This window comes from Lissotriton vulgaris, chromosome 3_1, assembly GCF_964263255.1.
Source record: "Lissotriton vulgaris chromosome 3_1, aLisVul1.2, whole genome shotgun sequence".
Lineage (NCBI taxonomy): Eukaryota > Metazoa > Chordata > Amphibia > Caudata > Salamandridae > Lissotriton > Lissotriton vulgaris.
Genome location: NC_141689.1, coordinates 1,046,171,155 through 1,046,192,936, shown reverse-complemented (window position 1 = coordinate 1,046,192,936; position 21,782 = coordinate 1,046,171,155). Strand labels below are relative to the sequence as shown.

General features: G+C 43.7%; 1 protein-coding gene across 3 annotated transcripts in view; it reads right to left on the bottom strand.

The window, feature by feature from the left end:
* HAUS6 (HAUS augmin like complex subunit 6) overlaps positions 1–21,782 on the bottom strand; it is a 407,393-nt gene that overhangs the window by 112,982 nt on the left and 272,629 nt on the right. The window contains exons 14-15 of one of the 3 annotated variants that reach the window (XM_086961463.1): positions 20,655–20,738; positions 8,637–8,726 (exon numbers count right to left, since the gene is read on the bottom strand). In XM_086961463.1, coding sequence (XP_086817589.1) covers positions 8,637–8,726; positions 20,655–20,738 — 174 coding nt within the window. The remainder of the gene's footprint in view (positions 1–8,636; positions 8,727–20,654; positions 20,739–21,782) is intronic. The other 2 variants (XM_086961465.1, XM_086961464.1) reach the window with 2 other exon arrangements.

Below are 21,782 nucleotides of genomic sequence, written 5' to 3'. Positions count from 1 at the left end.
ACCCCATCTAATTACATACACCCACGAGCTTTCCTAAAAGATTCATTCTTCTTTTTCATTGCTACTTTAAATTCTTAATTGTGAATGTCTTTTGTTGACACATAGAAAGAAGAAAACAATTTCAAAATTATTCAAAAAAATTGCGAGTAAAATAAAAATATATTTATACAAAAAATTTCTTTTGTGATACATTTGACTAAAAAAGTGGTCATTCAAAGTTGAGAATCAACTCAGCCTCTTGAATCTATGCTAAAAGTGTTGGAGCAGTACTGGCAACTTTTTTGTTTCACATAGATGTGGCGTAGCCTTACTGCGCTTAAGGCGAACCTGTCTTTGTTCTCATGCCACTGTCACCAGGCACTTTGTGAACACCCTGGGTGCCGTGGTGACACCGAAAGGCAAAACCTTGAACTGGTAGTGCTGGTTTTGTATGGTGAACCGGAGGTATTTCCTGTGTGAAGGGTGCAGTGGAATGTGAAAGTACGCATTCTTTAGGTCTAAAGTTGCGAGAAAATCCCCCTGACTGAGCAACGGGAGCACTTGCTGCAGGGTCAGCATATGAAATGCTCCGACAGGATGTAATGGTTGAGTGGCCTGAGGTCCAGGATGGGCCTGAGGGACCCGTCCTTCTTTGGTATTAAGAAGTACAGGGAGTAGACCCCTGTGCCTCTTTCTTGCATAGGCACGAGCTCTATTGCTCTTTTTTGCAGCATAACGGTGACTTCCTGCTGCAATAAGTGCAAATGCTCGACCGACATAGGACGGTTTCTTGGGGGCATGTTGGGTGGAGTGGATGTTAACTCCAGACAATAACCGTATTGAATAAGTTTCCTGACCCACCTGTCTGTGGTGATGGACTTCCAGACCGGCAGGAACTGCTGGAGTCTCCCCCCGACCGGTGTGTGGTCGGGGGGCAGTGACAAGGCGTCACTGTTTGCTGGTGGCAGAGGATCTGGAGCTGTTGTTTCCACGACCTCTGCCCTTGGCGCTGTTACCACGATATCCACCTAGACTCTTGTTGGTGTATGTGGACTGAGTGTTGCCCTTGTAGTACTGCGTGGACTGGGAGAGCTGGCCCCTGGAAATGCCTCTAGTGCTTGAGCGACGAAAAGACCCACCCCGAAACTGCTGGGACTGTAAGGCACCCATGGATTTCGCAGTCTCCGTGTCCTTTTTAATTTTTTCTAGGGTGGTGTCAACCTCCGGGCCAAACAGGTGATCTGGTTGACTGTTTGGTTAAGGATGGTGGTTTGGATTTCTGGCTTAAATCCAGAGATTCTCAGCCAGGCATGTCGCCGTAGCATAACACTAGTGTTTATAGCCCTGGCAGCGGTATCAGCCGCGTCCAGAGCGCACTTAATTGAAGCGTTAGAGATCAGCTTCCCTTCCTGAATCAGCATCTCAGCCGCCTCCTTGTATTCATCAGGCAGGTGCTGCAACAGGGTCTCCAGTGTGTCGTAGTGTGCCCTGTCATACCGCGCCAGAAGCGCTTGTGTGTTAGAAATGCGCCAGATGTTGGCTGCCTGTGCTGCTACCCTCTTCCCCGATGCCTCAAAGACCTTGGATTCTTTGTCTGGGGGAGGAGCATCACCCGTAGTCTGAGAATTAGCCCTCTTCCGGGCATTCGAGACAACAAGGGAGTCCAGAGGCAACTGTCCTTTGATGTAGGTAGGATCAGTAGGCGCCGACTTGTATTTTTTCACAATCCTAGGGTTTATCACCCTCGCCCTGGTAGGTTCTTTAAAGATCTCAGCAGCATGCTTTAAAACACCTTTCAGCATAGGCAGAGTCTTAACAGTTTTTTCTGAGACTGAGAAGGTATCAAAAAGGAAGTCGACATCCACAGGGTCAGCATGGAGCTGGACGTTGTGATTGTTAGCTGCCCGCTCAATGAGGGCATTGAAAGCTGCAGTGTCTTCTGTAGGGGACGTTTTTGCAGAAACTAGTTGAGGGTCTTGTCCTGATTGAGGATCACACGGGTCACCACCAGCGGCCCAGGGTTCGTTGGTATCCTCAGAGTCTGTATAGACAGGATAACTGTACTCATCCTCATCATCCCCCTCTCCAGCATCCACATCAGAGTAAGTGGGCGAAACATTATGAGTCTGTGGGGAAAGGGGTTCCACCAAGACGGGAGTGAAAGCAGAGTCCTTTTTTGAGAGGGATCTTGTAGGACTCCATTGGGCGTTCTGAGGCGATTTTCCGCTTGTGGGGGGAAAGCCTGCCCGTTTCGGCATCGAAGTGTTCCTGATGCTCGTCCACTGAAGGTCGTCGAGGTTGTGGGCCGGGGACCACCGCTGACGACTTCGGCGCCGAGGAGACCTTCTTGGGCACGCTGGCGACCACCTTAGGAGCGAAATCCTTCGGCGCTGTCTTTGGCGGCAACGTGAAATGGATGGGCGTGGACGCCTTAAGTGGTTTCTCCACCGGTTTTGTAGGCGGAGGATCCTTCGGACTGACCGACGCGCTCCCGTCCCTGATGCGCTGCAGGGAGTCCGTCACCTTCTTGGTGAACGCGGCGGATGGGCGCGCCGGTTCAATGGAATCCCTCAAGGCCACACCTGGAGTCGACTGTCGGGGCGCGGTGCCCATGGCCTTGTCCTGCTGATCCGGAGTCGCGAGAACCTTCGGGTCATCCAGCCGTTTCTTCGGGTCACCGAGAGCTTTCTTCGGGTCGCCGATAGCCTTCTTTGGGTCGCTGAGGCTTTTGCCGGCGTCGACCGTCTTCGGCGCCGACGCGCTCGGCTCGACCACCTTCAGTTTAGTCTTCGGCGCGGCAGACTTCGTCTCGACGCCCTTGACTTGAGCCTTCGGCTCGACAGCCACCTTCGGCTTCTTCGGCGCCGAGGGCTCCGAGGCCTTGGAGCCGATCAAAGCGATGCGCACTTTCGGTTTCGAGGACGGCACCTGCGCAGTGTCTGGAGTCGAGACCGTAGGTTTCACTTTTGGTTTAGTTTTGCCAGGGAGTGGCTCAACAGCAATGTCCGTGGCCGAGCCCGAAGGCGGGGCCGTAGAACCCATAGTAAGATCTTGGGTAAGGCCCGAAGGCGATCCCTCGACCTGAGCCTTATGAATTGGCACGGCCCCAGAGTCAGTTTGAGGAAGCTCCTCATCCGAGCTATCCTCCGTGGCCCCGAGGGACCCATCGTCGTCTCCTACCTCGTCGACGACTTCTTCGGCCTCGAACATCTCTGCATCCGCGTAGTAGACGTAGTCGACGTCCGACGCGGGGTTCGACTCAGAAATGTCCTGGATAGATTCGTCCTAGACATCCCCTGCATTGAAGATGTCCACAGGCGCCGGTGCAGCATGCTGGGCCTCCTGGCGCGCAGCTCGTCGAAGTTTAAGAGTCTTCTTGGACCTGAAGCGTGAACAAGCCATACACTTGGCTTCATCGTGGTCCGGCGACAGACACTTGTTGCACACCGGGTGGACGTCGATGTGGGGAAACTTCGAGTTGCAGACGGGACATCTCTTGAATGGACTTCGTTCCATGATGGACGGTCGATAGGTCTGGAAAGTCGACTGGGCCTTCCGCGCCGAGAGCACGCGGGTGTAGAGAATCCGGCTCGGAACCGAGCTGGAAGAACTAAGACCGAACGCAAGACTATACCGACGTATTAGACTAAAGACCTTTTGGTCTCAAGAAAGTTTTCTATCGATTCCGACAAGAGGGAATTCAAAGACATCCGAACCCAATGGCGGAAAAAAACAATCTGAGGATGGAGTCGATGCCCATGCGCACTGTAGTCCAGGGGAGGAGCCACCTATCTCGTGATACTTCAAAGACTCTTCCAGGACAACAATGTTCAATCATCCGGACCCAACACTAGGCGGCGATCTATGCACAGATATGAATTCAGCAGCCCACATGCCTCGAACCCAGCTTGTTGGGAATCAAGGAAGTGGGAGTCTTCAATAAAGGTGCTCAAGATGTTGGTGACATGAGACTCAATGACTTTGCTGTGGGTTTCTTTAGGATGGGCACAACCTCTGCTCTTTTAAATGACCAAGGAACTAGGCCAGAAGAGAGAGTTGTTCAGCAGAGCCAAAGGGTGGGAAGGGCAGGCTGTAAAGGCCTCACGGAGAATCAGAGGAGGGCAGCAATCCGTGGGGGATCAGGAGGTAACCTTTTTTAAAAGGGCAAGAAGCTCCGCCTCAAAGATTGGAGGAATCTGGGTCAGCTGCATAGAGTTGGAAGAGAACAAGGCAGGGTCAGGCCTAGGGGGATAGGGCGGGGTCGAAGAAAGAATGCTGTTCTTGATATTGGCGATTTTCTCCATGAAAAATAGGTTTAAGGAGTCACAAAGTGCACAAGAAGGAAGGGGTTTAATGGTAACCCTATCTGGGTTTGACAGTTCCTCCACGATGGAGAAAATATCCTTGGTTCTGGTGGAGGAGTCAGCAATTTTTTGGGAAAAATAGGTGGTCTTAGCTTGCAGGACCTCTAATTTGTATTCCTTTAGCAGGGTTGAAAATCGTATTTTCATATCAGGGGCGTAGCCGCATCGCCACCGGCGCTCAGCCTGCCTGAGGCCCAGCTTCAGGGCTTTGAGGTCCTCAGTGAACCACCTTTAGGCGTCGTGCAGGCGTTTAGTTTGGATCTGTCTAAGTGGGGCCACAGTATCGCTTGCTGATTCTAGCCAGTGTGTGAGGGCAGAAGCTTGGGTATCGATGGATCCAAGATTGGGGGGGGGTGGAAGATCTAAGTAACGTGACAAATTCATTAATATTGGCCCTATTCCAATTCCGGGCCGATAGGTTACCTTCCAGAACTCTGCTAGGGCAGGGGGCAATCATGAGGGAAAAGGAAATCGTATAATGGTCTGACATTAGACAAGGTGAGATTGAGAGAGCGGTTATGTCCAGGTTTGGAGGCACAAATCTGATCTAGGATGTAACCCTTAATGTGAGTGGCTGATTTTATATGAGAGAGGCAGTTCATGCTAACAAGAAGATCGGAGAATGTAGCAGAATATGTGCTCTCTGACATCAAAGGGCCAATAATTGAAATCACCTAAGATTAAAAGTTTAGACTTGTTGATGACAAGTTGGGAGATCATGTCTCCAAACATTGTAGGGAAATTGGGCATGGACTGAGGGGGACGGTAGACTAGGACACAGATGAGCGGGGTCACTGGAGATTCAAGTCTCAACACAAGATGGTCGACCGAGTGAATACGGACTGAAGTCTGGACAGAGAATCTAATAGAATTCTTAACAATCGCTGCAACCCCACCTCCCAATTTTCCTGAAGCTCTGTTCGCTTGGATGATGTAATAACCAGTGGGGATTGCCGCAAGAATGTCAGGGGCAGACTCCTCATTGAGCCAGGTTTCCGTTAGTAGTAATATGTCCGGTTTCTCCGAATCTAACAGGGCAAAAATTTCCAATTGGTGTTTTACCAGTGAACGTGTATTAAGGTAGATGACTTTAAGGTTGGAGTTTAGAAGCCTATTGATAGTGGGAGAAATTAAGGTGAAGAGAGAAGCAGGGAGTATAGGAGTTGCTATCTCAGGAAAGGTGTCTCTGGCGCAAAGAATCCCCAGTGACTCAAGGCTGGACGGAAGTGTAGGGGGGGTAGGGTGGCAGGAGTGTAGGTGAATCAAATGAGCAGAAGTATATTTGACGAAACCGGCAGGGGGACGTGCCCCGTGCCAAGTGCCCCGAACGGGCGCAGACGGGCTTGCCTTAGGCGCGTCTTCGGCGCGCCCGCTGCACTCGGCCGCTGTGCGTCTGAGGTATACACATTTTTATAGGGACTAGTAGGGGCGTGGCCTTAGTTCTGGTCAGATGATGGCGCCAAAGGAAGATTTCCCCTGCCCGCGGCAGCGTTAACCTTCGCTGCGCGGCAGTGACCAAATAAGAAATAATGCCCAGGAAAGCAAGAAAGTAGGTATAATTAAAATAAAAGTGCAGTTCACAATTTTTTTTAAAGTAATGCTATCGCTCCCGGCTTCCGCCTCAGGAGTGTCAGGGTCCTATGGAAACTTTGGTCCTAACTATAACTACCTACTGTAGACCACCATTAAGTAATTATATATCTAAATCGATCTGTTATTGAAAGCTAGGAGTAGAGTGATGTTATCACATAAAACCTATTGTTGATGCAATTTCTGGAGAAAGGAAAACTATAAATTCTTGCACAGCATTTTCCCCTTTTTCTCAAAAAAGATAATTGCTGTATTTTGGCCAATTTCTGGTTTTCCTCCAAGGGCATAAACAAACCGAGTGCATTTAGAACATCTCAACATGTGGGGATTTTTTTTTAACCTAGATACCATTAGTGAAAACTGAACTATGAAAACAAACGCTAACTGCCTCAATCATTAAAAAAAGAAATAAAAAACGGTTCAGAATTGGGGATAGAAAACCCTTTCAGCCTCAGTTCTGCTTTCTCCTCCAGATGGCTCTTTTCACACACGTTATTCACTCATGCAGACTTAACGATTCCAGGAGAACACATACTTAAAGTTATTAAACATAAAAAAGTAGCCCCTGCCTGAAAAAGGGAGCAGTAAAAGGACATCGAAATGCATCCATGCTCTAGGAGACGGGGCAAAACAAGAGCAAGGAGTGCCCACACAGCTAATGAAGAAGCAAGCAAATGTGGGACAATGAAGTCAACAACTGGTAAGCAACGGGCGGGTTCCAAGCCTAGTGTAGGAGAGCAATACCTCGCAACAGACAGTGCACGTGATGTCTGAGGCAAGAACCCAAAAAAATCTTTAAAAAAAAAAAGAAAAGGCTGTCTGAACAGGAAGCATCAAAGAAAAGATGAATGGCTGATAAAGCCTTCATTGACCTGGACTGTGGAGAAGAACTCTGGGAAAACAGGAAGAACTAGAAACTGGATAAATGACCACGACGCACTGGGATGAGAATACGGAGCACGGTCTGGAGAACTGTGACAATTGGAAGGAAGAATTCGAATTGTTGGCAGAGTGTCCTCACAGGTGGTGGGAGTGTGCGCAGAGGGGTGTTTGTTTAAATTCTTTGAAAACTCAACAAAATAATATATATATTTTTAAATGGCTCAAAGATAATCAACCAACCACTCAAAAGTCAACAAAAGTCTGAAAAGATGTAAACGGATTGCAGCTGTAAACTCACCCTTGCCTAAAAACAGCTGCAGTTAATGGGAAGAAATAAAGGTTAAAACCTTTAAGCATTGTTTGTGTTTGTGAAGAACAAGCTGTTGGCTCACTTTAATGAAGCAAGAGCCAGTAGGCAGATCTGTTATAACGCTCATCTGTAGACTGGAAAGAAAGTGGCAGTTGATAAAGCTCAGGAACTGTACCATTACACCAAAGAAAATCAAGCAACCTCACTTAAAGCCAACATAAACCTGTAATTAGGTGATCGGGACCACAATTACAAAATCAAGGAAAAAGTGTTGCCAAAAAAACTACAGTTGAAGAAAACTGCTAGGCAAGGGCTACCAGGAAATATTCGAAGAGGGGCAGAGATGTATGGGGGGGATTGGCACACAAGGGAAATACTTAGTAAAACAGACGCAACACACACTTAGTGCTTGATGAGGAAAAAAACTGTTTCTTGAATGAGGGCAGTAGAAGATTACAAGTCAAACTAATAAATACAATGGTAAAGATGGTATGCATCAGGGGAGGGACAAACACAAGAAGAGGAAGGATCGTCTTTGAATAGGAAACAAGCAAAGGGGAGTGACAAGAAAGCCAACCACTAGTAAGCAATGGGCTGGCAAAAAGCTCATGGTTCAAGTTTGCTGTATGGTCCACAAGAGGGGTTTCCTAAACAGGCAGCTAAGACCGGTGTGTAGGCGAGACCCTAAAATAGTTTTATTTTTACTGAGGTGACAATTGTGATATTTCTATTTTTTAAACAAGTGACCTTATCATGCTTACTTAAATGGTCTTGGGGTTTAATATTGAAGCAGAAGAATGTGTATTACCTAGCGATCTTAAAAAAAACAAAAGTTACTTCTCTGGGGCTACAGTTCAACAGCACTGGGATTGTTAATGTATTACACACTTCACATAGTTCCATTTCTTAAGGCGGGAATCACAACATTAAATATGGGAGTTTGATAAAACAATTAACATAGCAGCCCATCTAGGTTAATCAAACCTTCATGAGGCAAGCAGGCAGGATCCAAGATCCATGATGCACTTTTATTATCCTAGTCTATTTTGTATTCAACATATTGTGAAGCTATTCCGTAATCTTTGCTGCACCCTCAACCAGGGTTCTTGCTTTGCTGGGCCTGTGAATTTAGTATTTTCACATTGTTAAAGGTTTGTAGGCTGGAGAATGCAAGCCAGACTAACTCCTCCCGTTGGGATGCTTAAAAGGTGATAGGTGTCCTTTTCTTCCCAATAAAACCACTTGCCGACAATGTTTTCATTCTGAACGTCCCTAATTATTCCGAGTTTCCTGTTGTGTTATTTTGTCAAGTGCAGTATTTTGAGAAAGCAAACGGATTTTCCTCTCCCTGCAAACGCTACATGAGATAAAATGAAACCATGCTCAGTTCAAAGGGTGATCTCTACCAGTATCCTGTGGAAAGAGCTGCTTCAGATTAGCAGGTCAATATTGCAATCCGTGTAATCATCATGTAATTGTATCATCACAGGTAAAAAGCACATTATATTTACTTGGTCTACAAGTTGCTGTCTGGCTTGTTCACGAATGTCTTCACATCTCTTTGCACGTGGTTTAGGTTTTGGTGTTCCTCCACGGCTACCCTGCAAATTAACAACAAAGTGGTTTAACCGGTGTTAACCAGTCCTGTAAAAGCTTTCTGATGGATACTTCTAGCCGCATATTCCTCACGTCTAGAATATTCTCCAGGCACCAAACAGGATATGGAAACACTTCAAAGTAGTACTCGCACATGCTTTTAAGTGGCACTGCGAGGCTTCATGTTGGCTTTTTTCCGACCTGAAGAAACGGAGCTGAGCAGCATGAAAGCGCCAAACCTATGTCCCATCTGATCCTTTCTTTCTGTGCCTTTGAACATGGATCCAGATCTCCTCTCCCCATTTTATTGATACTGAGAAAGTTTCAAATTAAAATCCAGTGTTTAAGGAAACAAGGCATCCACCTAAAGGATTCAAACCATGCCGGGACGGTCGCAAACAGATGTCGGTAAGGAGTCAGTAAGGGTTGTGACCTTGATGTTTAAAATCGGGGCACGACTCAAGGTTGTGTAATGAGTGTGCCCCTATCCACCCTGAGAGTTACCAAAGGCAAGTTACTTGTCAATTAAACTCATAAAGCTTATGAAAGTGATCAGACATACCACAACACAAAAAGATTCTTCGCTTGCACAGCAATTTACAACAAGAATTTCAAAAAGACTATTTCCCCATTAGATGTCATCTCCACAGTTGGTACATCCCTAAAAACCACAAGCTACGTAGGCATTTTTGTACAGATCTGTTTTAACAACTTAAAGGATATAATTTTTACCGTGCATAATATCGCCAATCAATGTAATCAACAATTAACTTTTAGATCTCTGCATTGTTTTTATTTACCTATTATGCGGTTTACACTTAAACAAAAAATACAAACACTGTTTTCATATATTTTAATTTAGTTCAATAACCTAAACTATTAATAGATTACTTTTGTGATGACTGCAATCTAACCTAAACCTACCATTTAGTAATTCATTCATCATCCAATTTCTTAGCCTTTAAAATACCCAATTGATAAATATCCTAAATCTAGGATTTAACAATTAATAAATTGATTCAATAATCCGTCCTCAATCACTGCTTAATTATATAATGAACCTAAACATTACCTTTGAACATCCTTAATTTTTATCTAATTTCATTTAAGCATTAACTTATTTAAGTACATGTTTATTAACTGAGCACCCTCACTCGCTCTAGAGGCCACAATAGCTTAGATATCAAGGACAAGAGAAAAAGGGATAACATACTTCTATTGATAGATTCACATGCTTGAATTAGAATAGTAAGGAGGAAATAGTATATTAGAAAGAAAGAGGCTTGCCTTAACCAAAGAGATTGGGCAGAAATGCTAAACCCACCAAATAATCTGCTAGTGCATCTGTAGACAAGCAGTAGTGCCTGTTCTTTCTGACAGAAGTGTCTGATAACAGAGACCCACCTCAACAGACTTTGCTTAGAAGTGGGAAACAGACCCTTCAAGGCTCACAGAAGGACAAAATGTTGGTCAGTTTGTCATAGGTCTTTAGATCTGTCAAAGCAGAATTTAGGGCACCTACACACAGAAAGACCTTAAGGCACTTGAGGTAGGGTTTGGAAAGAGAATTTAGAATCTGACTCATGGAGTGATGAAAGTGGGACTGTATATTTGGAGTTAATTTTTGATTTAGACATATTACATCCTTATGCCCAGAGACCAGCAAAAACTATTTTTTGACAGCTAGTGTGTGCGATTTACTCACTCTTTCCACGGAGGTCAAGCAAAGAAAAAATGCAGTTTTTCAGGACAGGATCTTCAACTCTGCTTTGGAAAGTCTAAGTGACCAAACTCCGGGTCATCAGACACAGGGTGCCGCTCGCAGCCGTGACTGAGGGCAAAATTCTGCTGAGCCTACCTTTTGTCTTGGGACCATCTCTATCTGTGCCCTATGACCTTTGCCGATACGGGCAGGATTTCTAACTTTGGGAGTGGGACTGCGAGGACTAGCAGTCACAGCGCGCTTTGATCCGACGCAGCTGGTGCCTCTTCCCGCCCTCCAGCACTACATAACGGCTCGCGACCCCCGCTTCGCGGGAGCCGCTCGCAGCCGTGACTGAGGGCAAAATTCTGCTGAGCCTACCTTTTGCCTTGGGACCATCTCTATCTGTGCCCTGTGACCTTTGCCGATACGGGCAGGATTTCTAACTTTGGGAGTGGGACTGCGAGGACCAGCAGTCCCAGCGCGCGTTCATCCGACGCAGCTGGTGCCTCTTCCCGCCCTTCATCTTCCTGTATATAACTGACCACTCGCGCGCACCGCGGGGGCCCACGAAGCCCGGGCCAAGGGCGCGCCCGTTATAGACCGCTTAAGACCGACTCTCCCCCTCCCCCCCCCCCCCTCTGACCCCTTAGACTCTGTGTTCTTCTGTTGGACCCTGGTTCCTGGGTAAGCAGTACCTACAGGAACATTGTACCACTAGTATGCCCGCACGCGAGTGCAGGAGTAAGGCCGCTACAGGGGCTCTCTTACTGGGAACTCTAGATAATTTTATAATAGGGACCAATTCCATCATCGATCAAGGGATATCCCTGATGGAACGGCGGGTCTCGCAAGATTTGGAAATGGCTAAAAGATCTTCAATGGGCCATCTTGCAAATGCTCGCACACCAGACAACAATAAACGAACTAACAATATTGTTATTGTTAACTACAGCTTGTATAGCGCCATATCACCGTCAGGTCTCGAGGAGCTTTTGACAGAAAAGAGCTATACTAACAAAACAAACAGATACGTAAAGCAGTGACACTAAGTGGAGCTTAGGGCTTCCCTAAACAAGAGTGTTTTTAGAAATTTCCTGAACTGCAACAAATTGGGTTCCTTATATAGAGACTCTGGAAGTTTATTTCAAAACTGTGGAACCACTACTGAAAAAGATCTGCCACCCTTCGTTGCTAATTTATAGCGGGGACAAGACAACAGTTGAGTGTTCGAGGACCTTAGTGATCGTGTCGGTTTGTAAACTCCAAGGCGTTCTTTAATGTAAGCAGGTGCTTGACCATAGATTGCCTTATGGGCGATGCACAGACTTTTGAACTTCACCCGTTGTTTTATGGGGAGCCAATGTAGCTTACATAGCAACGGTGATGCATGAGTGGTTCTAGGTAGCCTAAAGATCAGCCTAGCTACATCATTCAGGACTACTTGCAACCTTTTTGTCAGTGTTTTGGGGAGACCCAAATACAGGGCATTCCCATAATCTAATCTTGAGATTATTGTGGCAGAGACAATTGTACGGAGCGTGGAGGAGGAGAGCAGAGGGACTAACCTACGTAACTGTCTAATTAAGTTAGTGCAGGTCCCAACCAATGAGGAGATGTTGCTGACCATTGACAACTCATGGTCAATCTTTATGCCTAGACTTTTTACATTGGCACATGGTTTAGGGGTCGGGCCAAGATCTTGAGGCCAAAACAAATCTCCCCAAGGAGACGCTTCGGTTGAAACCACCAGGACCTCCGTTTTTTCTGGGTTGATCTTCAATGAATTTGCTGTCATCCAGCTCACCATATGACTAGGTATTTTTTGGGCATGGGTCTGTGCGGATGCCGTATTATCAATACTAAGTAACAACTGGGTATCGTCGGCATAGTTGAAGGTTTTACAGCCCATGCTTACCAAGGAGTCAATTAGGGGCTGCAAATAAAGGTTAAAAAGGAGTGGGGACAAAGCAGATCCCTGAGGGACTCTACACTTCAGGATACCCAACTTTGATATACAGTCCTTTAGTTGAATCCTTTGAGATCTTCCAGAGAGAAAGGATTTGAGCCATTTATAGGCTGCGTCTTGTATCTCGAACGCGGCCAGTCTGTCCAAAAGCAGGGTATGGCTGACAGTGTCGAATGCCGCTGACAGGTCTAATATTAGGGCACTCGTTTTTTTACTGTCAGCCATACCTCTGAGCTCATCAAGCACCGAAAGCATCACCAATTCGGTGCTGTGATGCGCCCGAAAACCTGCTTGACGCTCCTGGAGTAGATGGTGTGACTCCAGGAATGATGAAAGAGATATCAGAACATGTTGTTTCAAAATCTTGGACAGGAAAGGTAGCTGAGATATTGGCCTATAATTTTTTAGGTTGATGGGATCAGTCCCGGGCTTCTTTATTAGGGGCCTAACTCGTGCTTCTTTAAAACTGGATGGAAGCTGGCCAGTGTCTAATGATTTATTTAGTAGGGAGACAAAATGACTTTCTAAAGCAGGGAGCGCCAGGCGAAAAATGCTAGGGGGACCTGGATCTGCAGGTGAGCCAGACTTTGTTTGATTCATGAGCTGTCCTAAGACTGTAGAATCAATCAAAGGAAACTTAGAAATAGTGTATTTTGGCGGGGGGCTTGGGGATAGGGAGAAAAGGAGTGACTGCTGGAGGTATTCTTGATGTCATTAAGAATAATTTGTACCTTGTCGAGGAAGTAGTATTGAAAGGTGTTACAATCAATTGGAGATTCTGATCTTTCTACTTTCTTGCTCAACTCTGATAAGATCTTAAAGGTTTCTTTTTGTACATTGTCCGCGTTGTTTATTCGGGATTCATAGTACTCTGCTTTTGCTGACCGAATACAGGTTTTGTACAGTTTAAGAAACGTTTTATAATGATCCCTGTCTATGGGATCATTTGTTTTCCTCCAGCGTCTCTCTAAAAGGCGGAGTTTTATTTTGTGTTCCCTCAAGGAAGAATTGAACCATGGGGCCCCGTTTACCGTTGTATTTATCTTTTGATTTCTTTCGGGTGCAATTTGATCAATAGCCTGACCGAGGTTTTGCATTAGATTCGCATATTCCTGATCAAGATCCCCATGCGTATCATAACTGTGAATTTTTGAGACGGGTGTCAGTCAGAGTTTCTGAGTCAATTTTCCTCCATTGACAAACTTTTTTAGATTTAAGGGGTAGTGGTTGAGGCAAATAGCCATCTATAGGGATATTGCAATTTATCAGTTAATGGTCTGACCATATGCAGGGTAGGATATCTGTTAGAGCTACAGCTGGATCAGAGGTCCAGATAAGATCAAGAGTGTGACCTTTAGTATGTGTGGGTGCCTCTACTAATTGTTTGAGCCCAAGTGTGGCCATAGTATTTGCCAGCAGTCGCGTTGCCCCGTCCTTGCGTGATTTGTCCCAGTGGACATTAAAATCTCCTGTTATTAAGACCTTTTGATAACGTGTACAGATATCTGAGATGATTGGGGTCAATAGGTCATTAAACAGAGAGGTAGATTTTGGTGGGCAGTAGACTAAGGATGACAAGGCAGGTGTTTCGCAGTGTAATCCACACCCCAAGTATATCCGCTAGATCAACTGTTTCGGCCATTAATTTAGTAACCGTTAAGTGTTTTTTAAAGAGAATTGCCACACCACCCCCTCGGGCATTGTCTGCACGATTATGCCATATAGCACCATAATCGTTAGGGAGGGTGGCAATGACATCGGGTAGAGAGCTGTCGCCCAGCCACGTTTCTGTAAGAGTTAGGATATCAATGTCTTCATCTTGAAGAAAAGTAAAAATTTCAAGATGGTGTTTTTGTAGCTATTTAGTATTCAGGCTAGTTAATCTCAGGTTGGGGTGACGCCCCGGCATACTCCTATTAGTTGGCAGTATACCTGTCTCTTAACTTGGTCAGAGTGGTTGAAGTTAAGGTAAGAGTGCTAGAATCTAGCTGGTGTAGCTCACCTGAGGAATATGTCAGTCAACAAACAGGGGGGTAGGCCTTAGTGCCCGGTTGTGCGCGGATGGGCACAGACGGGCAGGACTCTGGCACGACTCCGGCAAGACTCCGGCACAGGTCCGGACACTGAGGTACTTATACACAGTCCACCAAGCACCCAAGATTCGTTTTGTTCTTTACCTGTGCTTAGTAGACCCTCCCTAGCAGAGAGAGAGGCTGTCCAGGAAGTACTAATGGAAATTTCCCCAAAAAGCCAACACACTAGGCAATTACGTGCTAGACGGGAAGGTGCCGTACCAAAGAATAAGCGGGCGATGGTGGCTAACACAGGAGCTAGAAAAGCTAAACCCACTAAAGGGCAGAGTAAAATTGACCTAACTCTTACACAGCCAGGGAATGATTCACTACATACACAGAGCACATCCATTGCACAATCCCTGGAACCATTAAATCGAGATTTGTGCTCTGAAGATGATGTTAACACTCTAGGTAGAACAGAGTTGGATGAGGATTCCCTTTTGAAAAAAATGGGGCACTGCTAAGGTCAACTCTTACTCCCCTGGAAGCAAAGCTCTTACTTATTGAACAGCAGCTTTGTAAACTCGAACTAGCTTTAGGTTCTGCTACGGTTGCTGGGCACACTAAATAGTCTTGTTTGGGTATCTCCCAGCCAAGTACCTCATGTAACGTACAAGCAACTCATCAATTATTGACCACTACTGATCGAAGCTGCTCAAAATCCCCTGCTGTCTTGGCAGTACCCACTTTAGTCAGAAACGCCAAAAACCCCTAAAACGTCTGGAAAAGGATCAACCCGCTCACCATAAGACAAAAAAAAAAAAAAAAGAGTGAAGGAGTACTGACTGGGGGGGGTACCCAGGGGGGTTTGTAACATTGATAATATTGATTTACCACCGGAATGTAGCCCGTATGTGATAGTCTTAACTGGAGTGCCAGAACTGAAAGAGCCAAATCAAGAATCATTTAAGTGTCTCAAAAATAAAGTGACATTTTGGCTCAATACCAATAGACCTTTACCGTAATATTTAAAGAGCGAAATAATGATGGTACGTAGAGTTCCTTGGGTGGGAACTAGCCCAAAAACAATACCAGGAGATTGTGTACTGGTAAATTTTAGAGATCCCAGTTTTGTAGATTATATTTGCTCCTGGAATAATCGAAATCAAAAAGTAGGGTCCTCGGTGGAATCTCGACCATTGTCGTATTTCTACCCTTCTCCTAACTTGCAAGGTAGTGGAGAGGAGTGGACACTTGTAACACACCATACCCAGGGCAGAGTAGAAAATCATCGATATGGCCCATTAACTACTAAGAGCCATCTGCCACTACAAAATAGGTTTAGTTCTCTAGGAATGGTGGATTGACTAAAACCAAGCGTAGATAACACAGAAGATACTGGTATGGAGAAAAGCAAGCAAAAGTCCCTGGATCCCGGGAAGCAAATAAGGATAAGTGAGTGGGCAGACCTAAAAACTGAAAATAATTTGGTAACAATAGGTAGCGGTAGACAAACCATTCTTAACACGAGGGATGCAACGGGCAACACGGGTGACATTAATAATTTTGAGAACATTGCACTAATGCCCTGTAATCCATCGGTTACATTCTGGGATGGCCATCATAAGCAGGTTTTCCAGCCTGATGGTCAAGAGCCAGGAGAGAGAGGAGATTCTATCACTTTCCTATCTTGGAATGTGGCTGGATTAACTAATAAATTTAAAGATCCAATGTTTTTACCTTTTTTATCTAATTTTTCTATTATTAGTCTCCAGGAGACATGAGAAAGGAAAAAAAAACCATATTAGTGGCTACCGTACCTTTCATACCCCCGCTGAGCCATCCGTAAGGGGCAGACATAAAGGGGGTCTTTGTATTTACATTTTGAACCTACTTAAAGTCACAACGGGAAAATTCTTGGCAAGTTCATAATATTATCAGTCCTTGGAACTCAAGATGTCAGGAAATGAGATCTTTCAATTGATAAACATTTATAATAATATTCCCAAGACAGAAATAGTTAATGTAGGGGAAAAGCTCTTACATAGCGCACAGAACTCTGATGGAGATCACCCCTCCGGGAGTTGTGTGTTATGGATGGGTGATTTTAATTGTTCATTATGCCCAATGAGTCAAACAGGGACATGTGGCCTGGTCAACACTAAAGGTGAACCCTGTACCCATTTTGTACATTCATTTTTCGGGAATATCTTTAACGAGTTGTTGTTTGCACCAGACCTGGGATTTGGAAATGAATTATGTACTCCACAGGTCGATTTTAAACCTACATTCAATGGCAGAGGCTGCAACTCGTTGATAGATTTTGTTCTGGCCTCAAATAGCAGTGCTGATAATTTTTTCGACTTTAATACAGATGATATAGCAATTAGCGATCATTTTCCCAATAGCTTTGCGGTAACTATGGAAACAATGAATAGAAATAACCACGATGTAACTAATAATCTGTATGGTCACAGGATACATTTAGCAAAGAGAAATGGTTATACTATAAAATGGAGCAAAATAGAGCCCGCCAACTTTGTCCAGAATTTAATAAAAAACAAGTATAATAATTTCATGGTTTGTCTCTCGGAAACGAGCAACTGTGCCTTAGTCACAGCGGCTTTTTGTAATATTACAGACGAGATTAGTAAAGCCCTAACAGGAACAAAGAAGAAAAGCTCAAGAGAAGTTGAAGGATGGTTTGATTCAAAATGTAGGCTTTTCTCCCTTGCCACGGACACTCTCGCCGCCATTGCTCGCGCCGGATTGCTGTTTCTAATCAGCACTTCGTTTCTGAACCCGTTCGCCTTTCAGCCTAGCCGCTTTACAAGCAGAGCACAGAACTTCCGTGTGCCGGCTAACATTGGACAAACACTACGCAAATATATGTGGGGAAAAAGAAACGCGTGACGCAGTCTCTAATCCTGTATAGCTGGGAATCTTTAAGAACACGCCAATACGAAGATCTGAAGAGTTGTCCGTTCATAGCAAGTTTTATATGAAATATTGAGATATCAGCAGGAACTCTTACTCCTATATATAAAGTGGAATGATTAATACTTCGTGGCATTGCCTTTTAAATCGTTTGAACTAATTTTTCCTGAAGATTCATTTGAGAAACAGCTTCAGATATGTGCTGATAAGGTGCTGTTAAGGTCCTGATGAAGACACTTGTCGAAACGCGTTGACCCGAACTATCAGCAGTGGAAAGCATCAAAGTTTCCACTCTCTTACTTCACGATAAAGAGATTAGTCTATCTGTTTTCTCCTAATGTTATCTTTTATTTTAATATCAATAATGTAATATTTTTTATCAATTTGTATCCATGGTATTAAATTTTATATGTGACTATGATTATTGGTTATCTTGCTTTCTTTTACTTGTGTCCATATATTATTGCACTAATCTTCATGTAATTTTTATGTAATTTTTTGTGTGTTTTTTGCCAGTTTATTCTTATCCGTTATTGCCTGGATACTGTTGTTTACAATTACCCATTGATTCAAAATGTAGTACAGCTCATGCAGATCTAAAATCGGCACTTAAGAGAAAGCCAAAAAGCATCACTGAGATTAGAAATGCTAGAACTACATATTATTCTGCAATAAAAATGAGAAAGATGGAAATAAAGCAGGAGGCATGGAACGTTCTACATCAAGCCTGCCTCCAGAAAGACAACATAGGTTTCTGGAAGGCGGTAAACGCTCCATTTTTCACTGATAGAAAAACAGATACCATAGAAGTGGCAATAGAAGAGTCTACGTGGGTTAATTATTTTACTGGATTATATAAAAAGGATTACTTACCTGGGAGGACTCTTACAGAAAATTGTGGGGAGGAAGGGGATAGCACGCAGGGACTCTTCCCATTAGATATCGATTTTGAATATCTGAGGTTGAAGTAGCTATTATGGAGAGTTCTGGAGGTAAAGCCCCAGGGCCAGATCGGGTCCCCGTAGACATATATAAAACTATCAAATTATGGGCCCCCCTCTTGACAAACGTTTTAAATGGCTGTAATAAAACAGGGTTCATCCCCACATGGCAGGAAGCCATTGTAGTTCCTATATTTAAGAAAGGGGACCGCAATGACCCAAAATGCTACAGACCAATTTCACTATTAGATTCTTTGATGAAAGTAGGAGGGAGGGTCCTTTTAAATAGACTTCAGCTATGGGCGGAAGAAACACATGCCCTTTCAAAATTTCAATATGGTTTTAAAGTAGGGTTAGGCACAGTGGAACAAGGTCTAAATTTGGCAATAATTACTGGCAAATACGTGGTGGCAAAAAGGAACAAGTTGTTTTTAACATTTGTCGACTTAAGCTCGGCTTTCGATTGCCTAAGTCATGACATTTTATGGGACACCCTTTTAGAGCTGGGTATTGAATTAAGCCTGCTCAACATCATTAAGGAAATATACCGAGGTGCAAAGGTACGCTTTGGGACCAAGGGGGAGTGTACCTCTAAATTCCTTATAAAAAAAGGAGTCCGTCAGGGATGCATACTTGCGCCTTTTTTATTTAATTTATACATTAATAGCGTAGCATCCCATCTAATTCAAGAAAGACAGGATTACCCACAAATTGAAGGAAAGTCAGCCCCAAATTTGCTTTACGCGGATGACGCGTTTATTACGGCACAGACGCAAGTGGGCCTTCAGAGATCTCTCACGTGTTCTCTGATTACATGAATGCGAAAGGCCTAAAAAGTAACATTAGTAAAACTTTCACTATGTGTTGCTCTAAAAAGAGTAATGTTAATTGTAAAACTTATTTGGCAAACAAGGATAGAAACAACAAATACTTTTTTTTCTATTTAGGGATCAACTTCGATATGAAGGGGACATGGTCGACAGCGGCAAACACGAGGAAACTAGCGTTCTCTCGTGCGATTGGAGCTGTGAGAAATTTTTCAATCAAGTTAGGGGGGCAACCGGTAAATATCCTTCTGGACATTTATTAGTCAAAATGTGTGTCCACGATATATGGTGCAGGAATTTGGGGGATCGCAGACACAAGTGAGATCCAGAAATGTGAAAACGCCTTCCTCAGTTACCTATTGGCTGTCCCCAAATCCACTTCCACTTATGTTTGCCATAGAGAATTGGGACTAGTTTATGTATCTGATCTCATCAGGGTGAGCCCCATTCTGTCATGGCACAAAGTGTGGGTATCTGAAGAAACAGAATTGAATAGGGACATCATTCAAGCCTGCTTAAAACTCCAGGGGAGTGCAAAAATTGAATGGATTGTGTATGTTAAAAATTTCCTAAGAGACATTGGACATCCTGAATTTTTTGATATCCCTCCAACCTTAGCAGTAATATCAAGACAAAATCTGAAAGAAATTTGTCTTAGTTACCTGGAGAACAAAAGATGGCAGCTAGAGGGCAAGAAGACACCAGTCATGGAAAATCAAATAATGTCACATGGCCATGGCATACAGCAATATCTAGTCTGTACCCAGAGTAGCTATACCCGGATAACCTGGGGACTTTAGATTGTTGACCTTAACTGATGTTAACATCTGGTCAAAGACATTGATCCTGTGTCCTTGCGATGATGTATCCCAACAATCATTAATTCATTGCATTTTGTTTTGCAAATTTTACTCTTCTGTTAGGAGAAAGTATTTAATTGTGTTATTGAAAAAATGGGTTTGAGACAATGCAGACCTGCTCTATTGAGACTGCAAATGTTAGAGGATGAGGTAACTGTGTACTTTGTATCTATGTTTTTAAAAAGTATGATGAGATACCGACTGACTATGAACTGATGTAACCAGTTGTAGTTCTTGTCCAAAAACGGAATCTTTTTATTTCCTTAGATTTTATTATTTACTTTAAGTTTATTGATATTTTTGTATTTTCATGCTTTGGATAATTTTTTTGTGCTTTAATGGATTCTTGATTTGAACCCGAATAAAGCTATTTTTGAATTTGATAGGTGTCCTTTTATTCCCAATAAAACCACTTGCCGACAATGTTTTCATTCTTAACGGCCCTAATTACTCTGAGTTTCCTGTTCTGTTAATTTGTCAAGTGCAGTATTTTGAGAAAGCAAAAGGATTTTCCTCTCCCTGCAAACGCTACATGAGATAAAATGAAACCATGCTCAGTTCAAAGGGTGATCTCTACCAGTATCCTGTGGAAAGAGCTGCTTCAGATTAGCAGGTCAATATTGCAATTAGTGTAATCATCATACAATTGTAACATCACAGGTAAAAAGCACATTATATTTACTGGGTCAGCAAGTTGCTTTCGGACTGGTTCACGAATGTCTTCACATCTCTTTGCACTTGGGTTAGGTGTTCCTCCACGGCTACCCTGCAAATTAACAACAAAGTGGTTTAACCTATGTTAACCAGTCCTGTAAAAGCTTTCTGATGGATACTTCTAGCCACATATTCCTCACGTCTAGAAAATTCTCCAGGCACCAAACAGGATATGGAAACACTTCAAAGTAGTACTCGCACATGCTTTTAAGTGGCACTGCGAGGCTTCATGAAAGTGCCAAACCTATGTCCCATCTGATCCTTTCTTTCTGTGCCTTTGAACATGGATCCAGACCTCCTCTCCCCATTTTATTGATACTGAGAAAGTTTCAAATTTAAATCAAGTGTTTAAGGAAACAAGGCCTCCAGCTAAAGGATTCAAACCATGCCGGGACGGTCGCAAACTGATGTCGGTAATGAGTCAGTAAGGGTTGTGCCCTTGGTGTTTGAGATCGGGGTACGACTCAAGGTTGTGCAATGAGTGTGCCCCTATCCACCCAGAGTTACCAAAGGCAAGTTACTTGTCCATTAAACTCAAAGTTTATGAAAGTGTTTTGATCAGACATACCACAACACAAAAAGATTCTTAGCTTGCACAGCAATTTACAACAAGAATTTTAATAAGACTATTTCCCCATTAGATGTCATCTCCACAGTTGGTACATCCCTAAAAACCACAAGCTACGTAGGCATTTTTGTACAGATCAGTTTTAACAACTTAAAGGATATCACTTTTACCTTGCATAATATCGCCAATCAATGTAATCAACTATTAACTTTTAGATCTCTGCATTGTTTTTATTTACCTATTATGCTGTTTACACTTAAACAAAAAAATACAAACACTGTTTTCATGTATTGTCATTTAGTTCAATAGCCTAAACTATTAATAGATTACTTTTGTGATGACTGCAATCTAACCTAAACCTACCATTTAGTAATTCATTCATCATCCTATTTCTTAGCCTTTAAAATACCCAATTGATAAATATCCTAAATCTAGGATTTAACAATTATTAAATTGATTCAATAATCCGTCCTCAATCACTGCTTAATTCTATAATGAACCAAAACTTTACCTTTGAACATTCTTAAT